The sequence below is a fragment of the Otolemur garnettii genome, unplaced genomic scaffold (genome assembly GCF_000181295.1).
Source record: "Otolemur garnettii isolate 467f Iridium unplaced genomic scaffold, OtoGar3 scaffold00001, whole genome shotgun sequence".
Taxonomy (NCBI): Eukaryota; Metazoa; Chordata; class Mammalia; order Primates; family Galagidae; genus Otolemur; species Otolemur garnettii.
Genome location: NW_003852396.1, coordinates 48,666,013 through 48,693,987, shown reverse-complemented (window position 1 = coordinate 48,693,987; position 27,975 = coordinate 48,666,013). Strand labels below are relative to the sequence as shown.

The following is a 27,975-nucleotide window of genomic DNA, read 5'->3' as shown; positions in this document are numbered from 1 at the left end:
CTGGGTAGAGTGCCATGGCATCACAGCTCACAGCAACCTCCAACTCCTGGGCTCAAGTGAGTCTCCTGCCTCTGCCTCCCAAGTAGCTGGGACCATAGGCACCCACCACAATGCCTGGCTATTTTTTGGTTGCAGCCATCATTGTTGTTTGGTGGGCCAAGCTGGATTTGAACCCACCACCTTACGTGTATGTTGCTGGTGCCTTTGCCGCTCGAGCCACAGGTGCTGAGCCATACATGGACTTTTTTTCTTTTTTCCTAATAAAGTTCTGTTAATGTTTATGTATTTACCAAGTGGCCCAAGGCAACTCTTCTTCCAATGTATGGCAAAGAGAAAAAGTTGAACACCCCTGAAACTCTCTAAAACTACAGAGTCCCAGCTGGAGTGGTGGCTCATGTCTATAATCCTAGCTCTTTGGAAGGCTGAGGTAGGTGGATCATCTAAGCTCAGGAGTTTGAGACCAGCCTGAGCCAGAGTGAGACCTAGTGTCTAAAATTAGCCTGGCATTGCGGTGGGAGCCTATAGTCCCAGCTACTTGGGAGGCTGAGGCAAGAGGATCGCTTTAGTCCAAGAATTGTGAGCTATGATTCCATGGGATTCTACTGAGGATGAAAAAGTTGAGACCCCTTCTCAAAAAGAAAAAAGCAAAAAAACTACAGAGTCCCACGTCCTGAGGTACCCTCTGGTATCTCTGCCTTCCCCTTTCTCTCCCGCAAACTCCTTTCTCTCCTAAACCATATCTTCAGGGATTAGTCCAAGAGCCTGACATTTACATGTTGCCAGTAAACACTGCTGAAAAAGTGGATTTAGGTTTGAAGCACCCTCTTTGGTACCCATACCCCAGAGTTTTAATCTGGAAGACCAAACTTACTTGATCTGCTGGCAGACAACTGGAAGGCCATCTCTATTTCTTAGTAGATAATGGCTTACATAACCTCTCCCCAAGTTTCCTCTATATAAACCCTTTAAAAGGAAAGTCAGGACTTGGTCATGAAATACCAGACAAGATGACTAGCTCAGCAAAGAGAAATTCTGGAGTTGGAGAGGTGTGGTAGGTAGGAGCATAAGCAAGGGTTTCTAGGTCCATCCCTTCCAATCACATTAGCAATCACTAAAGCCTGTTTACTATAGGCCTGAGAAAGAACAATGAGGCCCAGGTCTCTTTAACTTGATTGTGGGATGGCCTCCTATTTTCGAGAGGCTATATATGAGTGGTTCTCAGCCTTCCTAATGCCTCCTAATGCCGCGACCCTTTAATACAGTTCCTCACGTTGTGGTGACCCCCAACCATAAAATTACTTTTGTTGCCACTTCATAACTGTGATTTTGCTACCGTTATGAATGGTAATGTAAATATCTGATATGCAGGATGTATTTTCATTGTTACAAAGGGGCCTCGACCCACAGGTTGAGAACCGCTGCTATATATAGTTTATCCTACTATATAGCCCAACAACCTGGCATTATCAAAACCTAGATCATTAAAACATTTGTTTCTGTGGAATTAAGAGGTAAAGAATTTCCAACTCACAATTCCTGAACAAATGCAATAGTACTGAAAACTACTGTATTTGATTACATCGGGCTTTTGTTCAATAAACCTCTCATTGACGATAGTGAGCGTTTAGGAGTATTTACTCTGAGCTGTGTGTACTATATTCCTTGCTTTATATGCATTTTCTTACTTTTTCAAACATTTTCTTAACCTTACTATGTGTTAACGCTACTCTAGGCACTAGGAATAAAAACCAAAGTCCTTGTCCTCAAGGAGTTTATATTTTAGTGAAATGTAAGCTTCATAACATTTAATCTTTATTACAACTCTGTAAGGTAGAGATTGAAACTATTTCTACTTTATAGATAAAGAAACTGAGGCAGACAGAAGATTAATAAATTGCACATTTCTTTTCCAAGTCTACCAGCAGGTGGCCAAGGCATCTCACACATTCTAACTGGTTACCACCCAAAGCACAATGCCACTTTAGCAAAGCAGCCAGTTCCTGATTTTGGGGTTGGTACATTATAATTAATAGCTGTTTGTGAATTTCATATCTTGTTTTCTAATTAATTGATCCCTTTAGAATGGAAATGCTCTCTCTAGAAGAAAACGTTTGCATTTTATTTCTGACACAGTTGATAAAGGAGCCCTGGCTGTCATGATCACAGCCGTATAGCACTGATACTCACTGTAGAATAAATTGATGATGTGCTGGAAACCAAGGAGAGTGAGGATCCGTGAACTATTAGGAGATAAAAAGAAAGAAAGAAAGGTGAATCATATGATTGGCTGTTATGGGACCACAAAAGGGGTGATGGAAAGAACAAATTAGCATTACAGGGACACTAGCAGGCTTAGAATGACTTACTATCACCTGACCTACCCAACCGTTCCTGTTTGGTGATAGGTCAGCAACAAATAAGGAATAATATATTAAGGAAGTTACTTTTCTATTAATACATTTTTTTCTCCTACAACTTTCTACACTTTTTCTTAACTATATTCCTGCCCAGAAATTTTCAACTACAGAGAAGTGTTAAGAAGCACATCCACTGTCATAACCTGCAGCGACTCATGATTCCATTACCTGGAGGCAGCCCGTTACCGTTTCAGCATACTTCACTCTACCTTTTTCTATTGTGTTCCTTTAGAGCTCAGATTGTCTTGCGTACACATTTCACCCCGATAGCACCGTGTCACTTGTACATGCGAAAAGCTGAACTGATCATATGCAAAAAAATGAACTGATTATTTTGAACTTAAGAGGCTGTTGGCCACAGTTCATTCTAGATGACTCTGTAAGTAAAATGTTTGTTTAGAAAATATCTACTGAAGTATAGAGTCTTTAACTTCTATCATGTCTAGAAAGTGACAAGTAGTGTCACGTCAGACCAGTGCGTTTCAGACCAGTACGTTTTGAATAGAACCATACTTGTATCCTGTTAGCAGCCTTTCCTGCCTTCAGCCATTGGAATATACTTTTTATTTGTTCTAACTTTAAATCATAGTCTTTCCTAGGACTGCATATTCTAGCTGCCTGCTCTTTTAGGGAATTAGGTTCTTTATTTTCTTGGTAATCTCTGGACTACCTGTTTGAAAGACAGAAATATTCTGTGTTGAAACCTTGTAGGCCTTCTAACAGGGCACAATTTTCTTCACGGTGGGTGGAATGCCTCTACTCCCACACTGTGCTATGACCTGCTGTCTGAAAGTGGGAGACTCGAGAGTAACTTTCCACATATACTAAATGGTATTCACCTGCCACCCAAGAAGTGAACTCATCTTGGATTCGCAGTTGGGTTGGCAGAAGCTACCTGCCAATAAGACACCCGACGGGCAACTCAGCCTAACACTCAGGCCCCTCTCCACTGTCTTTCTAGTGAACTTTCCTTTCCCTCCCATTCTTCCTTTACGTGTTGCCATCACACTATGAATCCTGGGCTTCCCTCCCAAGCATGGCCTATAATAACCTCCCACCTCAGAATCTTCGTCCATGCAGTTTTCTTTGTTTAGGATGCGTCTAAACGCTGCCTACCCAAATCAGATCTGCTCAAACAACATCTTCAGGTCGCCTTTCCTCACTTCCCTGACTGCCCTGGATGGGCTTCCTCGTTCCTCGGTAGACGCTTAACTTGACTTGCCATTCCAGCCTCTTCTCTCTTGGCAGGTCCCTGCTGCTCACTTACATCCACCCCCCCCTTACCAATTCCCTGAGTTCTAGATCTTTTCCTCCATCCATGACTAATGTGACTCATGCCCCATAAAAGTCAGTTTACGGTGTTAATGGCCAATAATGGCTTTCGTGTTAGTATGTCCACACATTAACAGAGCCCTCTAATGCCCCAACCTAGTGGCCTCATGTTCCAAAGAACTAAGTTACTTTAACTCCACAACACAGAGCTATACTGTGTGCAAAAACGTAGGTAAGATGCAACTGCCCTTCAGCCACACTTGCGTGACTGCGCTGTCAGAGGCTGGCTCCTGCAGCCTGCAAGGGGCTGCTGTACGGCCTTTATTTGATGGAAAATGGAGGGTTTTTCTCTTGTATTTCTACATTTCATAAACAACTCAGTGTGAATTTGGGGCCTAGGCAGAGAGGAAAACATGGTGGAGGTAATTGTTTTTCGGCCCCCTGGTAAACAGCAATAGCAAGTCTGTGTTCCAAAGAAACAGATTCCTTGATTTCTACAGTCAGCCCCAAACCGAGTGTGGCTTGCTCAAACCATTGCAATTGGTCCTCCTTCAAGTAAATTAAACCAAGCCAGAGCCTGGGTTATACAGCGTGAATACTCTTGGGCAACAAAATACTTATGAGAATTACAGAGTCGAAACAGCTAAAGCACACAAAAGGATTTTCCTCACTATTAGCTACGAGGAGCCACAGAGAATCTCTAGGCCATCTCTGCCACTGGGGAATGTGAAACTCCGAAAGATTAAATAACTTGCTTAAGGTCATACAGCAATAAAAGAACAGGATCTGCTGACCAGCAGCCTGGAGACTGCTCTGCCTTTGAGAGATCTGGTTTACTGGTTGCTGTTTTGCTTTTTATTTTAAAGCCTTTTGGTGTCCTTCAGAGTGATTTCCTATACCTTTCAAGCAATCTACATATAGGCACAAGCCAGGACTGAGGTATGAGAACAAAGATGCTTTAGGTAGGAGTGAAACCACTAGATGGAATGAGATAACTGGGTACATTCCAGTCAATAAAGGATCAAGTAACCCTCATAATCACAAAGAATTTGTAGGTAACCATCCCAGACTAGGCAGGAGCTCTACCCTTAATTAATAAAAGAGTAAAATTAAGGCCTAGAGCGGTTAAGTGACATGTCCAAGCACACACAGCGAAGTCAGGAGCAGAGAGAGAATATGAATCTAGGCTTTACACTCTGGCTCTCCTTCCATAGTTGGGTGTTGTGGAAGGAGCCAGGGAGAAAGAGATTCGGTTCCAATGGCTAACAGACTGCCCTGCCTCTCAACTAGCAGTGTAGGAAGTATAATAAAACAGGGGTCATATTGAAGAAAGATCAGGGCTTGCCTCAAGCAGGTTTGAAAAAAGAAAATAGAAAAGAAAAAAGTAACCAACCAAATATTAAGGTAGGGTTGAGAAAGACCGAGAACTGGGAATCAAAAGGCTTAGGTCCTGGGACACTGTTCTGGCTGCATGAAGTCTTCAAGTCACTTCTGCCTCAATTTCACTATTAAAAGAAATGGGGGGTGATAATGGCCCTTGGGGAGAAGGATAGAGTATAACATGACAATTACAACACTAGCTACCATTGATTACTTACAATCTGCTCCCTTTCAAAGTCATCTGCTAAATGCTTTCCAGGATTTATCTCGCCTATCTTCACTTCAGTCTTCCAAAGCAGGTATAGTTATTTTCCACGTTTGAGGAAATAGGCTGAGAAGGTTAAGTCCCTTCCCAAAGTCACATCCGTGTCAGGATTTGAATCACAACCATAGCTCAGGCCTTAGAAACGCAGGTGAGCTGCAATGCAATCTCCCCTATTAACAAGCTGCTCTGCTCCCGTGGATTTCACACAAATTGACGATGGGGGGGGGGGCAATCTGTGTTTTAGAATGCACAGCTCTTTGTGATGACTGGTGAAAGCAAGAGATTTTTTTTTTCTCTAGACAGCCATTTTAAAAACGTCTCAGGCATCCTCCTAAATGTATGCTATTAAAGTTGGCTTTAAGATTGCATAATGTATCTGATGGAGATTAATTTACCTGAAATAACTTTGAAAGGCTGCATCTGGGCCATGCCTGTACCTAATCTACATATTTATGATTTCTACCTCCTTCAAAATGGAGAGTGCTAATTAAATTGCACAAAAACATCACACAAATACTTGTGCTAATTCTTCCTAAATTTCTATTTTGCTAGATGGTATACAATACACCAAACACGAGACGTGAATTTTTCCCCAATTGCTTCTGCAGTGCTGGGAGTTTATAAATTCAAAAAGAAAAGAAGTCATTACTCAAAAGAAATTAAAAAGACCTAATTATGCAAGCCCTGCTTTGTGTTTGTAATGGAATAGGCTTGGAAGACATAAAATCCATCTAATGCCAAATTTCCTAAAAGATGAACATGTTAGGTGCTAACAGTGTATCGACAGCGGTCCCTACCTCTTCCCTCAAAGTTCGATTTTTACCTCTGTGCTTCAGTTGCACATCACCATGAATCACTAGGTTCACAAAAGTCTAGACACTGCTTATGGGCAAGCACTTTTTATCAATGTCATTTTGACATCCCATATATTCTGCAGTTGTGCTGCCTGCCAGCTTGATTCCAGATGGAATAAATAAAAGTTATCTGACGCTGATACTGTAATGGTCCTGGACCTTTATGAGGCAAAGTGTGCTTGTTTCGACAAGCTTCTGCACTGAACGTGGCTCACTCAGGTATACACAAGACAGAGAAGATGAATCCAGGGTGGGCAAAGTCCATGTGCAAGTCCTCATCAGGGAGTCTGGGAACCGCTCTGTGGCCATGCTTGGCCAGCACACCAACTAGCAAAAAGTTCAAGACAAACGGCTTCCTCCTCCACCTTAGGCTCATAATATATCCTCCACTATTAACTGCTCTCAGTGGTTACAGCATTAATTTCTAGCTCTTAAATCTAGCAAAAGACTCTCAGTTGCACAGGCTCCTCCCCTCCCTAATCCTCCGTCCCAGCAGGTTCCCATATATGGATTTACAGACTTGCATCTGCTCACTGGATGTTGCTGGATGCAAATGATACATAAATCAGGCTGGAGAGTAGGAAGTCGCCAAGAAGATTAACCAGGGGGCCACTGCTCTGTAACCAAATTCTTTCAAACTTTTGTTAAAAAGAACACACGGCGAAAGCAAAAGCTACTATCTTGTATTTTTCTCCCTTTGAACAGGAATTTTCTGAACAATTAAAGTTTGTTCTTTTCTGGGAGGAGTCTGTGGCTCAGTGAGTAGGGCACTGGCCCCATATACCAAGGGTGGCAGGTTCAAACCTGGTCCCAGCAAACTGCAACAAAAAATAGCTGGGCATTGTGGTGGGCACCTGTAGTCCCAGCTACTTGGGAGGTTGAGGCAAGAGAATCACCTAAGCCCAAGAGCTGGAGGTTGCTGTGAGCTGTGATGCCACAGCGCTCTACTGAGGGCGACAAAGTGAGAGTCTGTCTCTAAAAATAATAATAATGAAAAGTTTGTTCTTTCCTCCTAGGAGGATGCTGGTCACATTTTTGCCACTTTCATGGGGACTAGGAAACATCTGTGACTTATCCCCTCCATTCTGTCTTGTCACTGCTGAAAAAAGCACGACTGGAGGTATGATCCTCAGCTAGGGCACCAGTTGACCCAAGAGTCTCCATCGACTGGCTGGGGACTTTGAGCTGTCAGGAAGCCAGTGCTGAGGGTATGTTTTTGCAGCTATGTTATTATAGCTTTATGGCTGTGTTATTATAGACTGTGACGGGTAATAACACCATTGTGTTGGCATGTATACGTATTATCTCATTTAATTCTCATAATTCCATTCACCTAAAACTACTATTATTCCCATTTCTCAATGAAAAACCAGAGGCACAGAGAGGTGAAGCAACTTGCCCAAGATCATGTACCCAGGTAGCAGCAGACCTAGAATTCACTTTGCTAATCTGACTCCATATTCTCAGTCACTGGGCGCTAAGCCTCCAAAGTCCTATCGGCCCCATCTTTGTGGGGTTGGAGTAAAGTCTGAATGGTGACTGCTCGCTCCCGTCCTCAATTGAAGGACCAAAGAGAAAGACAAAGGAAATGAGTGGTGAAGATGGCCGGCAAAGGGGCCCGCAGAACTGTTCACTCACAGGTTTGATGAAAACAAACAAAACTTAAAAATCCAAATCCCCCCAAATATTCACAGTTAGAAACCTAAGTAGGAAAAGGGTAAAACTGAACACAACAAAACACTGAGGCTTGAGAAGAGAGACGGACAATTCTGGTGCACAGCAGAGAGGCACGGCCGCCCAGCCCCCCAGCGCCGCGGGCTGTGCCAGCACCGGGAAGTGAACTCCGCAGCGGCTCCCTCCGCCGAGATGGTGAGCCAGTGTCTGAGCCTCAAGATGGAGGCGCGTGCCAAGAAGCCATGGCCCAAGTCCAGGAGAGAGAAGCCTACAGCGGAACTCAGTCAGCTCTACGGCTCTCCAGTGTTTTTTTAGCAGCCTCTTCCCTGAAGTCCTGGAAGGTTAATTAAGGGTCAGACCTTACTACAGAGGATTCCATGTCCCTGACCCCTGGGTAGAGCACATACAGGGGGACTCCCAGGTCCACGAAGTTACCTTAGCACAGAGGCCCATTCACCACACTGAGTCACCCAGAGCCTGGGGAGTCTCCTTCCTTACCTTCTTCAAAACCGTCCCGGAATGAACCCGAACGGCTCATGGTTCTGCTCTTCTCATCCAGGGACATGGAGCTGTTCCGGAAGCGGCTGTCAGTGTAGGGATCGTATTGCCCGTCAGCATTGGACAGGCTGTGGGTCCTCAGCATGGCCGGGTTGGACAAGCTCATCTGGGTGACAGTGGTGGGACTCGCTGGAATGAAAGGAACAGAATCAAATGTTGCAGATTCATGTCTCTGTTCAGATCCTGGATGGGGACAAAGAGGAGGCTGCTTATTGTCAGCCACATGTGCTCTTGCCAACTTCTCTCCCTGTCTATTTTCTAAAAGGTAGTCACATCAGCATTTGAGTTACACTCTGAGAGCTAAAAATAAGGCTGGAAAGGCGGGTCAGCTCAAAAGCAAGGCTCTGGGCTTCGGCTTTCCAACTTGGCACGTTCAGACAGGCCAGTGTCACCTTCCAGGCATGAGCTAATTACTCCCCAGGCTCATCTGGAACGATTCTCTCTAAAGCCAAAAGCCCAAAATAGTCCAAGTAGGCTTTTGATCAGATGGGAAGCATTTCTGCATGACAAGAATCTCTTGCCTCAAAGAGTTACGGCTGGGAAAGAACAATATGAGCACAGGTCTCATTGGCTCAGATGGGAAACACCGTTTAAGAGCTTCACTGAAAAGGAGACTAGCTTTCTTAAGAAAATTCTGTCCATTTTAGTAATAACATACAATTGTTTTCAGAGTACTCATTTTGTCAATCAAAAATGAAGATTTAAATCTCACCTGATTACAAACTACACCTATCCTTAAAGATTCTGAATTTAATATTCACACTATTCAAAAAGGTTCCCTTCCATAGAGTGAGATGAGACTAGAAAAGATTTTCCCTACTGTCAAGCCTCCAAGGCTCGGCTCCCATCCTGCCACCTCTGCATAACCTCTGCCAGCAATTCCAGCCAGCACGGATCTTTCCTCTCTCTCCTTGTGTATGATACTTCCTATCTGATTATATTCAGTTTTTACATGGTTTCATAGAAAGCTTTGGATCGTTCTCTTTTCCTCTGTTTTACGGATCTGCACGTGGGTATGTTTGTCTCTCTAAAAAAGAATCCACTGACATGTCAGCAGGGACTGTGTGAAAAACTCTTGTCCTCTCCCCACTGTGCCAGTCAAAGCATTATGTCAGCAGGAGGCATTTCTAAGAATACTTGTTCTGCCAAAACGTAACTTTTATTTCCAGCTTAATAAAGCAATAAGGATCACCAACCATGGGATATGCTGTAAAATCTACTTCTTCAGGTCTTAAAAATAGGATGCATTCTTCTCAAAACTGGGACGATTTGCTCTTTGCAGTAACCCTACCTATAGGAGCCACATACAGAAAATTGACTGAGAGTACCAAAATCCTCACTATTTTCTCTATTTCTTTTGCTATCGATTTCCTGTAATGAAACTACATTGCTGAGAGCTGATCATTGACAGAGATAGGACCGCAGGTCTATTTCGAAACACCAGATAACTTCTGCCCTATGGAGCTGATCAACACAGCTAACGACAAGTGGCTACTCACCAAGCTGGGAAAAGTTGAACCTTGTTCCAGAGGGAGAAGTTACACTGGAGCCAGAAGAAAAAGGGGAATTTGCAGCAGTGTCCTGCAGGCCCCCGGCAGAGTGGGACCGTAACCATTCTTTTGCGTCTTCTTGTGTGCGAAGCTGGGAGGTGGGAGTATACCTGGACAGACAGAAGGCAAGCTGGAATTAACTACGAACGACACTTGTCAAAATGAACTCGTGGAGCTGACGACAAATGATCAAAAGAAAATATATACCCAAAGATGAAATTTTTTTAAAAAATCCGATCATTACACACCCTGAAACTTCTAAAGTTTCTCAAAACCTTTTTTGCTACTTGGCAGAGTTTGGGGAAAATTACAATTCCTTTCGTGTGGAGGGAACGCGTAAAGGGAAGATTGGTAAATGCTCAAAAGAGCCGGCTCTGGGCGTTTCTGTAACAAGTTGATTCATGACAGTGTCACGTCAAAGCCCCCACCTTGACAGGATTGAACCAACAAAACGAGCTGCTGTTAGAGCTTTGAGGAAGTTTTAATTAGATACTTCGTGGCATCTGGATTCTACAGTACAAGTCGGTGGCCATGTATCACAGCATACGGGCAAGCAGGCGTGTAAGGGAGGGTCTGAGGACACTGATGCTCACAGTAGTCGCGGCAATGGAGCATAAACAAGTCTTCATAAGAGGAAACCCAGATCACTGGGCTTTATAGGAAAGGGCCTTAGGAAGTAATGTGGCCCACCTCCTCACTGATCTAAACTGTATCTGGTAATGATTTATTGAACATCCATAACATGGATGTCTTCATGGACATTATCTCGTTGAAGCCACAGTGCAGATGCCATATCCCTATTTATATTCAGGAAAGGTGAGGACCCTGCCCTGAGTTGCAGAGCTGAAATTGCAACCCATGTTTGTCTGCTTCCAAAATCTGTGCTCTTTCCCTTATGGTCACAGGCAGCATCTGGACTTTCTGAGCACACAAGTGGTCCGAGGACCATTGGATTTTCTGCACTAGATGTAAACAGAAGGACTCTTTGGGATTAAATAAAAAGGTGTTCTTGGTGTGTTAGCATCAGATGTGCATGTAAGGTAGAGGAAGGGAGGGGGGAGGGAGCTAGACAGGGAGAGTTGGAGTGAGGGGACATAACATTGTTTCTTCTTGAATATTTTTACTATTAGCTGGTGGAGATGCAACTTTCAAAGACACAACAATGATCTAAAAAATAGTCAATTTTAAGAAAACAGAGCTACATAGTTTCGATAGGATAGATCTGCTACAGAAATAAATACACCATTTCAAAATGTTAGTATTTAGAGGGTGGTTTCCTCTTGGGGTGCCAGTGGGGCATCAACGTTAAAGAGTGGCCATCATTAAGCGTCTAGCATGGTTGCTGACAAGCAGCCCACGTGGGCACAATGGAAAGTGGTCAGTACAAAAGGCCTTGCCAACTCCGCTTTAGGGCCACAGTGCTGAAGTCCCTTCCACAGGATGTCTTTTGAAAACTCTGAATACTTTGCTTCTTAGTATTAGCTTTACTTAGAGCTCCTATTGAAAGGAAGCAGTGATACCTACCTCATGTTACTGTTCAAAATGCTCTTAGTCTTAAGAGCTACGGGTTATTAACTACAGACATACATAACAGCAACAAAACATATCATTCCAAGTTCCATTTTATGCAAAAGCACTTAATGCTCAGTGCAGGGTGAAGCCAGTGCTACAAGAACAAGGTGTTTAGAAAGCAGGAGACATGACAGCTGTAACCATGAGACAGGAAGATCATGGGGGTGGCGTTAGCAGACTCAAGTTCCTCTGGTTGGCAAAGTGATGTCGATGGTGTGAGCAATGGTGACTTATAGCATCTTGTTTTACCAGGACGACCGCCAAAAAGGAGCCCTCGCTACCACTTACTAGGAATAGAAGGACACTCCCGCCTGGGAGTCTTGTCTTTATTTTCACCAAAAAAATGATCATACACATGTCTTGCTGGGCATTGAAAGTAGACCCAGTTTTGTTTTGTTTTTTTAAACAGAGCCTCAAGCTGCCCCCCTGGGTAAAGTGCCATGGCATCACTGCTCACAGCAACCTCCAACTCCTGGGCTCAAGTGAGTCTCCTGCCTCCGCCTCCCAAGTAGCTGGGACCACAGGCGCCCGCCACAACGCCCGGCTATTTTTTGGTTGCAGCCGTCATTGTTGTTTGGTGGGTCTGGGCTGGGGATTCGAACCTGCCACCTTAGGTGTACGTGGCTGGCGCCTTAGCCGGTTGAGCTATAGGCGCCGAGCCAGTAGACCCAGTTTTCGATCAGAATATTTAGATAAGCACAAAGTATCTGTCAGTAGCAATTTTTTATGGGCTGAAAAGTTAAGTGTTTTCAAATTTGGGGAAGAAATTTGCTCCTGCTTTGCGTCTGTCCTAGCTAATAAGTCAGCATGCTATAAGTCATGCCCTTTCTCTTGGAAGACAGCCATGTGAACAGAAAGGTCATGGTGAAGTGCTCAGAGAGTAAACCCACTGGCCCCCCGAAGCGGCAGTGACTGCTCTTTGGGCTCACCCAGGGATGTTTTTCATGAGATGGTTTGACCACATTAAGCCTGAAAAACGCACAGCCCCTGCTCAAGCAAACAAGCCAACGAATGGAGAGGTGAGGGTGTGAGGGGGCCGCCATTCGGAAGGCCCTGCTGCCGTGGTCAAAGCGGGGACCCCAGCCCAGCCCAAACCCCCACCAGCCATGAGGAAGTCACACAGCCAAGCTCCAAAGCCACAACAGATGGCATGGATGCAAGGAGGAAACACAGATACCTGAGTCCTTTCTTAGGCAAAGTGTTCCTATCAAGGTGCGGGTCACTGTAGGAAAGTTAAAACAAAAATAAGAACTTCAGAGAAGCACAGGGAAGGGTGGGAGTGGAAGGGGAGGCTGAAGGGTCCTGGAGGAAGACCGGCATCACCAGGGAGTGCTCCCCAATCCAGTCACACATGCAACGGGACAGCACAGCCACAGAAGACAAGCAAGCCAGTCCTCGGCCTGAGCTACACCAGCGCATACTTTACCCCAAGTCACCAGGAGGCCTGAGTCCCTCAACCCCAAGGGCTCCTCCTTTTCCACAGGTTCAAGGCAAAGCTCAGGGGCTGCCCCACCTCGAAGCAGAGCCCACGCCTTCTGCCTTGCAATGCTCCTTTCTGTACCTCACCATGGCTGCTTGGAGAGAGGGGTGCTGGGTTCTGTGCACCTCTGACATTGGCCCACCCCTGAAATACCACTGGCAATGACTTCAAGTGGGAAAAGGGACTTGTTGGAGGTTTTGAGAGGCCAGCAGCCTGCATATTTGGAATTCATCAGCAACAAAGTGAATTCCAGGTCCCTCTCAACTTCTGCAGTCCTTGTTGAGTGTAGCTAGGAGCTGAGCCCCGGGCGGAGTCGGGGCAAGTTACAGCTTGCTGGCTGATAAAGTCAAGGCATTTGGATTTCCAAAGAACCAGGTTTTAAAGGCTTGGTTTGTGAGTCTGACAAAAACAAAGTTTTTGCTGTTGATGGGGTAAAGAGGGTTTTTTTTCCCCCGTAGCATGAAACAACATCTGCTTGTTATGTTTGGCCAAGTCATTACTCCCCCACAAATTTAAGGTCAGTATCCATCTCTGAGGCCCACCCACAGCTGAGGGCGCAAACACAAGCATCTTCGTTTGTAAAGTCTTAGCACTCCACATACTCTTTTTCATTATCATTACAGGACACGGGCACACAGAACACAACGGTCTGCAAGACAGAAGGAGCCAAACTGCAGCAAAGGACTTTGAAAGGGACAAGAGCCAGCTGCGTGGGGAGGTGGGGGGGGACAGAGGTGAAGGCCAAGCTTCACACTGGGTGGTAGATCACTTGTGGGTGTGGGTGTGGGGGAAGGTGGGGAAGGAATGGGGGCAAAGCTGGGAAGCAAAGGCATGCCACAGGAGGCCACAGGAGATGCAAGTGAGAGTTTGTGCCACCCCACATCAAGTGGAAAGGTTTGAGATCCCTTTCCCAAAATGGGAACGAAGGGGCCAGCCCAACTTCACCTCTCCCTGGGCTTCAGCAGACAGTGGCACAGACCCTCACTGGCATGTCTGGTGTCACAGAGTACACTAGAGCCACAAACACAAGCAGAAGCCTCAGGCCAACAGCCCCGCACAAGACACCTGGCTTGACAACAGACAGGCAGAGGAACTTAAGAGGCTTGGTGGGTCCCCAGCCTACAATGTCATTACCTGTCCTGTTTCCTGGGCAGAGTACTTCTGCAGAACTTAGGGCTAGCAGCAGGGGAAGAGAGAGGGCTAGAAGTCCAGGCAGGTAGAAAACAAGAGAAGGAACATTAGCTTGGAAGAAAGGAGAAGTGTTATACACAATGATTAGGACATTTTCCCCATTCCCCCTGTGCTGATCCTGGCTGCTTTCTCTCTGCGCAGAAACTGGACACATATCACTACCGCGGTGAAATCTAGGGCTCTGAGAACACTTTCAGTTTCTTGATTTCCTAACAATATCGCCAGAAGCTCTTCAGGAGGAGGGTGTTTGCTGTTGCCGCGATGATCACCAGATCTACTCAGCTGCTTAAAGAGCCCCCTACCACGTGCTCCATGGCTGCGCCCGATCCCCTCCTCTGCTTGCACAATTACAAGGTTGGGGAGGGGGGGAGAAGCAGCAGATGAACAAACAGAATAAAAGGGAGGGATTTCAACGCTGAATGCCATTTCAAATGGTAGCACACATCTGCCCTCGAGAGACCTCAAGCAGCTCCAAGCATCAAGAATAACCGAGAAAAAGATAAGAGGGAGCAGAGCCAAGTTTAATTCCATCCCATCCCGGCTTCCCCATGAAAGATGGCAGTAACTAGAAAGAGAGAAATCTCACAGGCAAAGGCTAATTGACATTTGGGATTCCTGACCTAATCTTTTTAATTCTGGAAGGGTGTTTTTCTGAGCGGTAACGGCAGCCAGAGGCACGGCGGCACCAACCTTTCTGACAGTGTGGTCTTCACACTGTTGGTTCTGACAAAGGGAGTCAGGGAGTCATCCTTAGAAGAGGTGATCAGGCCAGTGGAGGAATTGTGGCTCAGTCCCCCTCCACTGCTGAGGGAGATGTCAATGGACTCACAGCTGGTGTGGAGGCTGCTAACAGACTGGAAGCCCAGACCTTCCTTGCTAACTGCCGAGGAGCTGCTGGCGTTGGTGCCCCAGGTGAGGCTGTTGGAGGGGCCCGAGTTAGCTGAGCTGGGGCTGGAGGCTAGAGGAGACTGGTTGAGGTCCACGTTCTTACTGTAGAGAGGACTGCTGCTCCCACTGCTCAGGATGCCACTGCCTGATGGGGAGTCTAGGTTACCTTGCTGGGTCATGGTGGCATGAGGATTGGAGATGACCACTGAGTTTTTCATGTTTTCAGCTGTGGCGATGGGCACTTGCTTGGTAGGCTTCCCACCAAAGAGTCTGTGAAGAGACAAAGGGTTGTGTGGGTTGAACACCCAGTGCCAAGGGGTGCTGAACTGTTCATGAAAGGTAGGGCACAGGTGTTAGTGAGAGCCCTTGGGGAGGGAGCCATTCCTACCACCACAGCTAAAGGCACTAGGCGGCAGGGAGAGGTCAGCCGTAAAGTATATCCCAGGCTTCCACCACCAAGTTCTAGGCTGCAGCTGAGACCATGGCTCTAGCTGAGCCAAAGGATGATGGGCGATAATTTTGTACTGGCCTATCTGCAGAGGTCCACAATCTTATTTTCCTCTGTTCCTATAAATAGACTAACTAGATAACTGCTGTGGCTCATGAAACATCTAGAGGGAAAAAGAGTTGTCTTGGTCATCTTTGAATCTGTGGCCTTAGCCATGAAGCAGGCCCACCGTTTATCACACTCGACTCTAAGGGATTTGGTTCGTTTGACCTGTAAGCACAACACACAGAAATCAAGAACATGAGTCTGTATCTGGCTGGGGTCTGGGAAAAGTATCTTTACAGATTTATCCTCAATGGAAAGCTCAACCTGAAAGATGGGTCTTTTGGGGCCAGAGAGCTTGATTCATCCGACGACATACACAGAAATCTTGCAGGGCTCATAAGACGTTAGACTGGACACAATGAATGTGAACTGCATCTCTGTGACAGAAACACAGAAATGCCACTCCATGTCATCTCCCCACTGCTCATGGCCAAAATGTACTGTCAGACCATAGGGAGTTACACAGACACCCGCCTCTGCCACCAGCAGAGAGTGTAAGGGTCGAATGGCAGAAGTGTCTTAAAGTCAGAGGGTGGGCCACAATCCAGTAATGGATTATCCCAACCATTAAAACCCATGTGGAGTAAGTAGAGTTGAAGAGTCACAAAACTACTAGTGTTTGGATATGCAGACTGCCTTTCATCGACGTACTCAAAAGTGTTGTGAATCTTATCTCTAGTCTCTCCAAACAGACCTACAAATCTCAATTACTGCAAAGACAAATAATCCTTCTTACTACAGCATCTGCTGACCGAGGAGAAACGCTTCTCGCATGGTGACAAGCAGGGATGAAAATATCCTCATGTAGAATCTTGGCTTTAGAATGCTTATATGCTCTAGTGACAGGATCCCCATTACTTCAAAAGGTCACTCACTCCATTGCCAAGCACTTCTAATCATCACAGAACCCAAATTGCATCCTTTTCTGACTTTTGCACACAGCTCCTCATCCTACTCTGTGTAACTACACAGAAGAAGTCCAATCTTTTGTCTGTTAGTCCTTCCAATTGTTTGAAGAGAGTTATCTATCATGCTTCACCGAAGATTTCTCTTCTCCATATTAATACACATGGAAAGAACTGAGAACACCTTAACGATGGAGGAAAAATGTAATTTACCAGGAATTGGCCGAAAGGTGCCCAATGGAGCCTAAGGAGATGCGTGCATTTTCAAATATTCTATTACACTGGCCTCAGGATACAGTAAAATGCCTTTGTAGTTACTAAAGGAAATCTATAACACCAAAGAGCAAATATTACTCATAACCCTTGAGGCGACAAGCAGCGAAAATTTTCGTTTACAAGACAACCTGTTAAAACAACAAAGAGCAGCCCAATAGGACCTTCCCCTTGAAAAAAATAATCATTACTGAAATTCTAATAATCAAGTCTAGACAAAGAACAGTGCCCTGCTTCATTATACCTTTCATGCGGAATGCCGCTTCTGAAGTCTTTTCAAACATTCCTGTTCATCCCCAAATATGTACAAGTGCATATCGTTTTTACTTTTCTACCACTTAATTTCCTATCCTTGGGATTTACTCTTTCTTATGACATATTTCCTGGAAAGGTAGGATGAGCTCTAAGCTATGCAGCTGCAGTTTGAGGATAGTTCAATGGATAGTAAGATGAGATAACATAAACCAAAAAAAAGCTGTATGCATTCAAAAGAAACTATTAAAGAGAAACAGTGAATATTTTCATATAAAGAACTTCTCAGTGGGAAAATGTGGGGAAATGATGTCTTTTTAAGGTAATAGGAAATCGATTTTTTTTCCAGAACTATTTCTGCTTTAAGAGGATTTTTCTTTTATACTAAGAAAGCTAAAATTTCAGACTATCTTGGAATTATGCATGTAGTATAAGGTGACCAGATTTTAACATTGGTAAAGCGGGACACCATGGGGGTGGGGGGCCTGACAACAATGTAAAGTTTGATAAGCAGTTCTCGATAATCAGTTCTCAACAATTATTTGTTATTATTAAAGTTTAACATTATAAAAGTAACAAAAATAATATAAAATGCATATCCCTGAGAAATAGCCACATGGCAGCCGAAAACCATATATTCCCTTCCTGTTCTCCCATGTTTCCTAGCTTGTTGTGCAGTCTTTCCAAAAATGGGGACTTTTTTAAAATGCTGCAGGATGTGGGACAAACTGGTAAAAATCAGGACTGTCCTGCCAAAAGCGGGATGGGATGTCTGCTCACCTTAATGTAGTATAAAAAAGTTATGTGGGGGCTGGGCATGGTATCTCACACCTGTAATCCTAGTACTCTGGGAGGCTGAGATGGGAGGATCACTTGAGGCCAGGAGTTCAAGAATAACCTGAGCAACAGTGAGACCCCGTCTCCATTAAAATTAGAAAAAATTAGCTGGGCATAGGGGGGCAGCTGTAGTCCCAGCTACTCAGGAGGCTGAGGTGAGAGGATCACTTGAGCCCAGAGTTTGAGGTTGTGGTGAGCTATGATGATGCCACTGCACTCTAGCTTGGGTAACAGAGAGAGACCTGTCTCAAAAATATAAAAAAATTAAAAAGTATGTGGGGACAATGGGGTAGGGCTATGAGAGAAAAAGATCTGATCAAAATCACTACCTGCTATAATGAGAAAGCTCAGCCACTGAATTACTATGACAAGAAAGAAAAAAACAAAAAAGGAAGAAGAAGAAAAGATCTGCCTCTCTTGAGCTTCTCAACCAGGCCGAGGGGTCCATCAAGGCTTCATCTTGAATGGTAGGAAGCTAACTTCAACTGAGTGCTTAGTATGGCCTGCAATGGTGCAAAGGTGAATCTTCACGAAGACTAGCAGAGCATCATCCTCCCATTCTTCAGATGAGGAAAGCAGGGCAGAATTGTTAAGAAATGTCATGTGGCAGCTAATTAAAATAGACCCCTGATGACTGATCCCAATAAGAAAAGATAATCAGTTGACTGCCAAATTGCTGACAGGATCTGACCAAACAGCTTTCCCAAGGACTAAAGTGGAGAAAGACAGAGGCTGCTTTAACTAAGGAATGGAAATTATTAACCCAGGATGCCGCTCCCTGTGTTCCAGTTCTGCTCGGTACCATTTATGTGCTCACTTACCTGCGGAGTGTGGGAGAGGCCACATCTGGGTACTTGGCCCCAGGCTGGAGAGTGGCCTGAGCCGGGGTGGACACAGGCTGGGCTGCAGGGTTCACTTTAACTGAGTTACAGGAAGTCACACTCTCATTGTCCGATGAGATGCCTTTCTCCTTATCTGTCTGGTTGACCAGACCTGGCAGAGAGCTGCCTAGGGCTGTCTTGGAAGGCTCCCTCAGCTTAGGCACCGGCAGGCCTGCTGACTTGCTGCTGATGTTGGAATCTATGCTGCTGGTACTAGACCTGTTCCCAGCCCCATTCCGGCTGTTGGACTTACTGGGCCTCGGCAAACTCCGATACTGTAGGTTTGTCCGAGAGCTGAGAGACAGATACCCGTCGTCCTGATTCTGAGCCCCATCCATGCTTGACTTTCGGCCAGCAGACCTACCAACAAGCGCAGACGACTTTGGGATTTTGCCCAGTGTGGCTGACCTGCTGGTGACAGTGGCCCCGCTGGCTGTGATCATAGCCAGACCAGCAGTTGAGCCACTCTGCTTCTTGAACCCAAAGCTGTTGGCATTGGCAGTGGGCGTCCTGGTACTGCTGGGGAGGGGCTTTTTTGATTCATCACCACTGCTGCGGCCTGCGTCTGATGGGGAGCGCTTCACCTGGGAGGCTTTGGGAGAAAGCCTTCCTTTCTCAGACACCTTTGCATCGTCTGTTTTTCCTAAGAGAGAGATCAGAAAGATGAGCTTGCAAACCAAGCGCCTAGCTCATCCACTGTGTCTAAGATGCTTCCCTCTTCTGAAGAGCTGGTTCACTTTTTCCTTGAGGAGGCAGAGGAAAGATCTTTATATAAAGATAAGACAGCCTACCACTGTCACTGTGAGCCTTTTAGGAAATGTCAATGATTTTACTCATTTATAAAGCAGTCTAAATTTACCCAGGATAAAGCAAAGCCAGTCAATCATTGACAAGTCTGGGGAAAAAAAGATCCTGCCTTTTACTAACCTTTCATCCTCTGTCTGTTAAAAAGCTGTCTCTAATGTGACCAGGGAGCACTGCTATCCTTTTTATATACATTTCTTAAATCATGAACAACATTGACTCCACACACTGACAGCTTGTAAACCCATGCCCTTGAATAGCCTGCACTGGGTGTGTTTACTCTTGCCCAGTTATATATTAAAGATTCAGTATGCCCCAGCAGTTGAAGCATCTTTAGAGTGTAGGAGGTTTGTATGCTTACATATTTCCACTTAGAAAAAGGCAGGGATGTGAACCTTTATGAAAGCTGGTTGTTAGCAAAGTATACAAATCCTGAGAAGTAACATACAGCATCAAGTCCTTGCTAGAGGAACTGGTTTTGATTTGCAAGCTGATAGCTACAGAGGCAAGACAGTGCTGGTCTTTTACTCACCAGTTCCTGGGGTCTTCAGCGTGCCTGCGGGGGCGGATGGCTTTGTCCTAGGCATGGTGATGCCCACCTGAGCTGTCATGCCTCGCCGCCACGAGCCTGTCTGGGAGATGACGGGATTCTTCTTGCCGGACGTGCTCTTGTCAGACTCATCAGATATGTCAGAGGGATTCCGCCTCCACTTGGAACCCGGCTCCATCTTTACGCCGCTGTCTGACCCTCCGTCTGATTTCTTGACGTCATCGCCAGACCACAGGGGATTCCTCTCCACCTGCGAGTGTTTCTCAGCATCAGTCTGTGGACAGAGACTCCTGAATTAGTCCTTCCTGCGTCCGGTGTAAGAAGCCCCTCACTCTAAAGGCAAAAATGCAGATACATTGGACTCGCTGAGGGGAAAAATACAGTAAATAATTTAAAGGTATCCTTAGAAAAGAATGAGGGAGGAGAGTAAAGAGTTCCTAGGGAAAAAAGCGGGAAAGAACCCGAGGGAGGAGAACCGAAAGAGCAGATGGAGATGGGGGGGAAATTCAGCTGCCAACTCTCTGCCACTTGGAGACAAGCCTCCAACTCCTGACACTGGGTCTCTTACCAGCACCCAGCCTCCCAGCCTGTCCCCATGTGTTCTGCCTAATTCCCATCACTCCACTGCCAATGAGATCTTTGGATCTAACGCACCAAGGACTAAGAGAGTAAGTGAGGGTGGCTGCTGGTTCCTCCGACTCAGGGGGATCGAAGAAGCGAATCTTCCAGCAGCGCTTCCCACAAGTGCTCAGCGCCAGCGGTGCCTGCCCCCACCCCGGCAGCATTTATATGCCACTGCTCTGCTCCCCTTGTGGGATTCTGCTCAGACAAGGGATATAATTAGCCAGCTTTCTTTGGAAGAGCCCTGACCTACTGGCCACGGAACCCAGGCGGGGGAAAGAAGTGTGACGTTAATGATCTCCCGCAGTTAACAGGCACAAAGCAGGACAGAAGGCCTCCTGGGGTTGGAGGCCAGTCCAGGAGACCAGCAGGAGAGTGGGGCAGGAGTGAGGAAACACAGGGCAGCAGCACTTTCCGGGGGGCTGCACTCAGATAGAGTCCCACGTTTTCTGTATTTAACCACCGAGAGTGGGCAACGTCAGCGTGTGGGAAATTAAAATGAACACCTGGTGAGAATCTAGCCTGATGCCTGTCATCCAGGAGTGGTCCCAACGCCTTCCTCTGCGGAATACAATGGCTGGATGGGACAAAAGGTAAAAACAGACAGGCAGGCGAGTTTAATTGCCTCTGTGTCTTCCCCAGCCCCCTCTCCTCCTTACAAATTCCACTCATTCATTATAGCTGCCTTGCAGTTCTTTCATTTATTTTTCCCAGCGAGGCGGGTAGAGATAGGAGTACAAAAGCACGCTCCCTGACTGTGAGCAGCTCATCCTTCTGCTGTGGCACAGGGAGGCAGAGAGGGGAGTCCCCACGTGTGGCACAGAGCAGGAGCAAAGTCAAAGCTGGGTGAGTGAGTGGATGAATGACTAGCCTGGCTTTTCAGGTTACAACCTACTCATCTGGTCCCAGCGCTATCTGGTCAAGGAGGGTCAGCAGGTAAGCAGGACTGTCTTTATCTCATTTGTAAAGACAAGCAAAAACTCCAGTTACTCCCTGTCTCAACCGCTTCAGCCCAGAAGAACTTCCTTGATGCCTGCTGTCCCTCAGGTGTCACAGAGGGTCAGAGAGTCAGAGGATCTGCTGGTCAGACCAACCCCCATCCTGCATGGAGTTGATGGTCCAGGGAAGGAGGCAGAGTTAATAAAGACGTAGTTGGGAATTACGAAGACTACTCTAAGGAAAGAACAAGGACTCTGATAGAGAAACACAGGCTTTGATTTGCTTCAGACTGTGAAGACGGGGCGAGGACAGTGGTCAGGTAAGGCCTGAAGAAGTACCCTGAAGAAGGAGAAGCTACTTAGGGAAGATCACGTCAGGCAGAGGGAACTGCACGTGCAAAGGCCCTGAGGCTGGAAAGAACTTGGCTTTGGAAGGATTCACTCACCAAGTATTTATTGGGTGCCACTATGTGCCAGGCAAGTTTAACTGCACTGGAAATACCACAAGGAACAAATGCAAGTTGTTAACCTCATGGAGCTTACGTTCAAGTATATTCTATTAATAATACATTCTACCAAGTACTGAACATTTAGCACAGGCCACATCCTAAGTTACCACACTATTTATTCTTTTAACCTTCTTATGCCTACTTTCCCCTAATCGAATTGTAATGATCCTGATAACAGCAGCACAACAAGTTAAATCTATTGTGTCCTCCCCTTGCTACGTGGTTGACTAAGCTAAAGTATTTGACGTGTATCACTGAATTTGATTCTCATCAATAACCTATAAAGAAGTTATACTTAACTTTCTCAATTTTACATGAGAAAACTGAGGCACAGGGTGGGAAAGAAAATTTTCTAAGATTACACAGTGAGAAAGCAGAGATGCAGGGATTCCAGGGAGTCTAAAAGCAGAGACCACACTTTAACCACGGTGCCACGCTGCCTTCTTTGCAGACATGCCCAAGGATCTGAGACGTTTCTGTATAAGCAGTAGATTCTCTTTCCATACTGGCAGGCAAGCTGGCTGCTTCCCAACCCCAGCTTCCAGATGGGGCCCCTAGAACTCTAATTCTATCAATGGTAGAGAAAGTGTGCATGTTCTGGCCCAGGACCATGGCCTCATTCTATCCCTCTGGAAAGAACAATCATCCAACCATCACATTCCTCCTAACTTGGTCCAGGGTGGCAGTTTCCCAGCTCTACTCTGAACAGCTAGCTGGGCATTTGCCTCTTGGGCTTTGAGTTCACATCCCCATAGCAGATCCTTCCTGAGCTGGGTGCTGGATTATGTGGTGGCACCTCTCGGGGTTAATGAATAAGGCTGGGCTTACTCATCCTCTCTGTTCCCAGAGCTTACAATAGCGGGGGTCCGCCAGCAGGATGCCCAGGTGGAAACACATCCAGAGTTCCGTCCTCCCTGCCTGTGATGTCAGTCACTCCCATCTCTGTGGCACTGCCTTTCTGAAGGGTTTTCTTACAGCCCCTACTTGGAAGGTAGGGAAATAAGGGACCTCAGAGGGGAGGCCCATCCTCTGAGGGTGAGAGAGTGGAACTGAGGCGAGGCCTAGGGAGTGCAAACCTTGGCATGATGTGGGGGACAGCATGGGCTCTGGGTCTGACAAACTGGCTTCAAGTGCCGGGTGTTGCCGCTGGTCTGCTGTGTGTAACCATGGAGGATGCTGCTTCTCTTCTCTGAGAATATTACCTTATGTATAAAATGGAATGAAAAGAACAAGGCCTCTAAGAGGCTCGATCAATGAAACATAGAGGGCCTCTGTACGTGGTGGCCTTTTTCCTCACCGACTCTTCTGCTTGCAAAACTCGCAACACTTGGTTGAGTGCAGTGGCTCACACCTATAATACTAGCACTGTGGGAAGCTAAGGCAGGTGGATCACTTGAGCTCAGGAGTTCGAGACCAGCCTGAGCAAGAGCAAGACCCTGTCTCTAAAAATAGCCAGGTATTGTGTCGGGACCCTGTAGTCCTAGTTACTCAGGAGGATCCTCTCAAGAGGATCACTTGAGCCCAAGAGTTTAAAGTTGCTGTGAGCTGTGATGCCACAGCACTCTACTGTTGGGCTGCCACACCAATGGAAGGCAGGGATCTTCCCTCCTCACCCGTGTCCTCTGCAGACCTAGATGGTGGCTGAGGTGTGAGTCCCAGTAACTGCAGAAATAGTGAGGGGCATCACACCACCTGCCAGGCCTCCTTCCAGACACTGTGTCTCTCTGCATATATCCTCAGGTCATCTAATCCTCTGAAGCCAAATTATTTTCCATATTTTACACATGAGAAAAATACCGGTTGGAAGAGGAAAATCAACTCGCCCCAAACCAGAAGCAACAGCTCCCAATAGATGAGCAAAAGGGGCACCCTTTTTGCCCCCTGCCAAATCCCACCCCTACCCCTACACCAACATCCAGAGGACAACAAGAGAACTCCAGGGTCAGCTCAGGCCATCCAGGACAGGAATTCTTGCCACACCATTCAGAATTTTACTTCCCTGACCTAAGTCATAAAAATAAAACTTACATGCAATTACCCTTTTCCCCCTGCATATTAAAAATTTCCCAGGTATTGGAAATAAGAGGAAATCTGGATGTGTCCGTATTTCCACCTGCCCTCCGCTTAACAGAGAGAAAATACTAAAGTCAGGGACACAAGTGTGCAGATGAGCACGTGGGGAGCTGTGGGTGTTTCTTACCAACACATTGTCCCCAAATACAATACTGCAAGTAGAAGACCAATAGCTTTGAAACTACAAACAAAATATCAACATAGCAAGAGCAGTCAACTTTTAGTCACTGACATGAATGGAGGAGGGAGGCAAAGGGGACAGGTAAGCCAGAGGGCGGGAGGGAAGGAGGGAGGAAAGTAACTTCTGAACAGCTCTCCAACCTCAGGGACTGAGGCATGTTCAGACAAAGTATTTCCAAGTCATTTTCACACTCACCCTTCCAGACAGGTCTAACTGCTGTCATGTAATGGATGAGGAAGCAGAGGCTTGGCAAGATTGATTACCTTATCTGAACGAGGTCCCTGGGAAAGACCATGTGACTCAAGGCCACCTGACTTCAGAGTCATACCTACTCCCTGCCAGCCACCAGTCTGGTCTGGCTGCCTGAGTGGACTCACCGGCTCTCCTGGAGGAAGTTGGTGGAGAAGATTCTCTGCCCAGCACACCGAGAAGCAGCAAGCACAGAGGCGTAGGATGGCTGGGTGTGTGTACCCGGCGGAGGGCACCCTTCAGTGCTCCTCAGCATCCTCAGAGGAGCTGGGAGTCCCTCACAGACAAAGGGAACCTCCGTCCCCAAAGATCCGCCTCCTCCTCTTTCAATCAGCTACAGGAGGCTGCTCCTTAGGGTTTCCACACAATAACTTCCCTGTTCCCTAGATGCATTTCCTTTGAGCTGTTCCTCACGGGCTTTTCAAATGGGAAAACCTAGGCAGACAACCTGTCCTCAACTTGCTTTCTGGACAGACACACTGAACCACTTCCTCCTGCCTCCCTCCTTGTGCAGGGTAAACCAGCATGTGACAGGAGCCCCAGCACAGAAGGCGCAGCTCTTGGAAAGGGTGCAGCGCACATCTTCCCACTGCCTGATGCTGCTGGGAGAGGAGTAATGGCCCTTAGCATTCCTCTGAGTGAGATGGGGAAGATGGTGGCAGCTGTGAATTATGTGGATTCAAATATTTTGAGATGCTCCCTAGTTAGGAACAAAGGGAATGTCGCTAAAAATCCATTTTCAGAAACCAGTGCAACAGAAATCTTAGTTAACTACTGGCACAGCCTGCATTCATTTTACTCCAAGACCTACCTTTTCAGTTTTTATTTTAATATTTTAAACCCACTAAACCCTTTATATTTCTTGAAATAACTTCTGATTTTGATTAACAGATGTGTTTATATAGAATCCCTTTCCTGATGTGACATTGGCAAGATGAAGGCAAAGAGCTGGTTCAAAGAATTATTTGCAAATCCCAGATGCATACCCTGTAGCAACTGGGAGCAGAGAAATTCTTCTAACAGTGTGTTTTTCTAGCTCAACCTGCATCTTTGGAGCAAGCCTCTCTTTATCTTGCAAGTAAACAAGAGAAATCTCCCTGATTCACTGATACCTCTCTCTCACCGTCCCTATAGTACCTCTAATAACCTGAATACTTCCCTGAATACACAGACTCAGGTGGTCGATTCCTTGGTTTTCTACCCTAGGACCTAAGGCAAGTCAAGAAGCCTGGTGGTTAACCTGAATATAAAATGAATCTTTGTAAATAAGTTAGGGTCCCCAAGGAAAGGAAAACTGGTGGATCCTGTGACATTTAGCATATGGTAGATGGCAGGAACATAGGCTGGCTGGGTGTTTCTAATTTGTGTCTAATCCCCAATTCAACAGTGATCACTCTTGGGCAATGTGGCTTAGGTTTTGTTTTTTATGTAGGAAAGTGTGCAATCTTGAGTGCACAGCTTACATAAATTTTGTCAGATTAACATATGTTAAGTACCACTCAGATCAAGATAAGGAACATTACCGGCACCCCCCAAACGACCCCCTTCCAGTCATTTGGGTAGTAGTTTTTTGTTTTTTTAAACAAATCCACCCTCACTCCTGAACAATCGTTAGAACACAAGCAGTGACTGGCAATCCCAAGGCAACACCTAATGTATTTCATCAGGCAGTCAAGGTTTCCACTTCTGCGGGGCAGAATCACTCCCACAGTCTAACACATCTTTTCTTTAGACTGATCTTCAGAGAAGAGAAGCCTTTGACAGCAAAGAAATTTCCAAAGTAGGTCCTATCTGTGTAGAGTAAAAAACAGCTGGAGAAAGAAGAGGATATGGAAGGAAAGGTGTGAAGGAAGAGGCAGTGTCAGAGGTCTGCGCTCCCCAAGGTCGCTCGGGAGCCTTTATCCTATTCACATTTTCCCAAGGGTTCACCCAGGAGTGTGGCCCCCACCAGCCGGAGGACCAATCATCAGATAGATTCCAGCCCCCTGTGTCAGTGCTACCACAGCTGGCCAGTCCTTGTGCCGGTCAGCTCTGAATTGGGGACAAGTTGTGAGGATGACATTTCACTTTTCTACTAGGAAAATGGACTTAACCAGAACCACTCCCTGCCAACCACTGTGGAATGGGCCAGTGCACATGCCCACGAGAAACTTGGACTTGAGACACAAAATCTGAGAGCTTATAGCAGAGTTCAAAACTCGACTGCCTGGGGGTCAGGCAAACATCTGAAAGTGTGCAGCTAGCCTGCTGGTAGGTAGAAGCTGAGCACCCAGGAAGACGTCTAAAGGGGACGGGTACTGGGACATCTGGCAGCCACTGCCCTGTGGAGAATGTAGAGTGAAGGGGGCAATGCTTCTGATTTTTCAAGAGAAACCAGAAATACATGTACACTTTCATGTGAAATAAGGACATTTTTAACATCTGACATGGACTCATGCCTGTAATCCTAGTAATTCTGGGAGGCTGAGGCAGGTAGATAGCTTGAGCTCAGGAGTTAGAGACTACCTGGGCAAAAACGAGACCTCATCCCTACTAAAAATGGAAAAACTGAGGCAAGAGGATCACTTAAGCCTGAGTTGAAGGCTGCTGTGAGCTATGACGCCACAGCACTCTACCCATGGCGACAGCTTGAGACTCTCTCTCAAAAATAAATACAATGAAATGAAAATGAAATAAAATATAATAAAACAAAATCTGACATGGAATCTGGTTTAAAGGAAGAGTAATACTGTAGGCCAAATAAAACACATCAGCAGGATGATGTGACAAACAGTTCCCAACGTCAGCTCAGGACACACGGGTCTTCTGTGCTGGGGCCGTTCCCCTTTGTCTCTCTCCATCCATCTAGAGCAGTGATGTTCAACCAGTGTGCCATGAAAATTTTTAAAGATCATTCATTAAATTATTTTCAAAGGAAGTTTAAAGCACAGTAGGTGTATTCTTTTCTTTACTCTTTTTTATGATCAACATCATTTAAGAATGCCATGGTAGTTTAACATAGGTTCAAGTGTGCCGTGAGATATAAACGGTTGAAAAACACTGATCTAGAGGGATCAGACACGTGCCCCTGGGCAGCCATGGCTCAGTGTGGCAAAGGGAACATGTGCTCTAAGCTAAGAACTGCTGAAGTCCAACATCCTTTTCTGTTTATTTGTTTGTTTAAACAGATTTTGAAGCTAAAGTCCAGAAAGGAAATGTGATTCCACTAAGGTGACACAGTGAGGGTGGCCAATTTCCACCACCCCTGC

General features: G+C 46.0%; 1 protein-coding gene across 1 annotated transcript in view; it reads right to left on the bottom strand.

Moving 5' to 3' along the window:
- Positions 1-27,975, bottom strand: part of NAV2 (neuron navigator 2) — a 276,592-nt gene that overhangs the window by 49,762 nt on the left and 198,855 nt on the right. Inside the window, exons 13-20 of the mRNA XM_023510001.1 lie at positions 20,139-20,430; positions 18,743-19,445; positions 14,904-15,371; positions 14,157-14,222; positions 12,720-12,764; positions 9,920-10,080; positions 8,361-8,549; positions 2,188-2,240 (exon numbers count right to left, since the gene is read on the bottom strand). Of these exons, the coding sequence (XP_023365769.1) occupies positions 2,188-2,240; positions 8,361-8,549; positions 9,920-10,080; positions 12,720-12,764; positions 14,157-14,222; positions 14,904-15,371; positions 18,743-19,445; positions 20,139-20,430 (1,977 nt within the window). The remainder of the gene's footprint in view (positions 1-2,187; positions 2,241-8,360; positions 8,550-9,919; positions 10,081-12,719; positions 12,765-14,156; positions 14,223-14,903; positions 15,372-18,742; positions 19,446-20,138; positions 20,431-27,975) is intronic.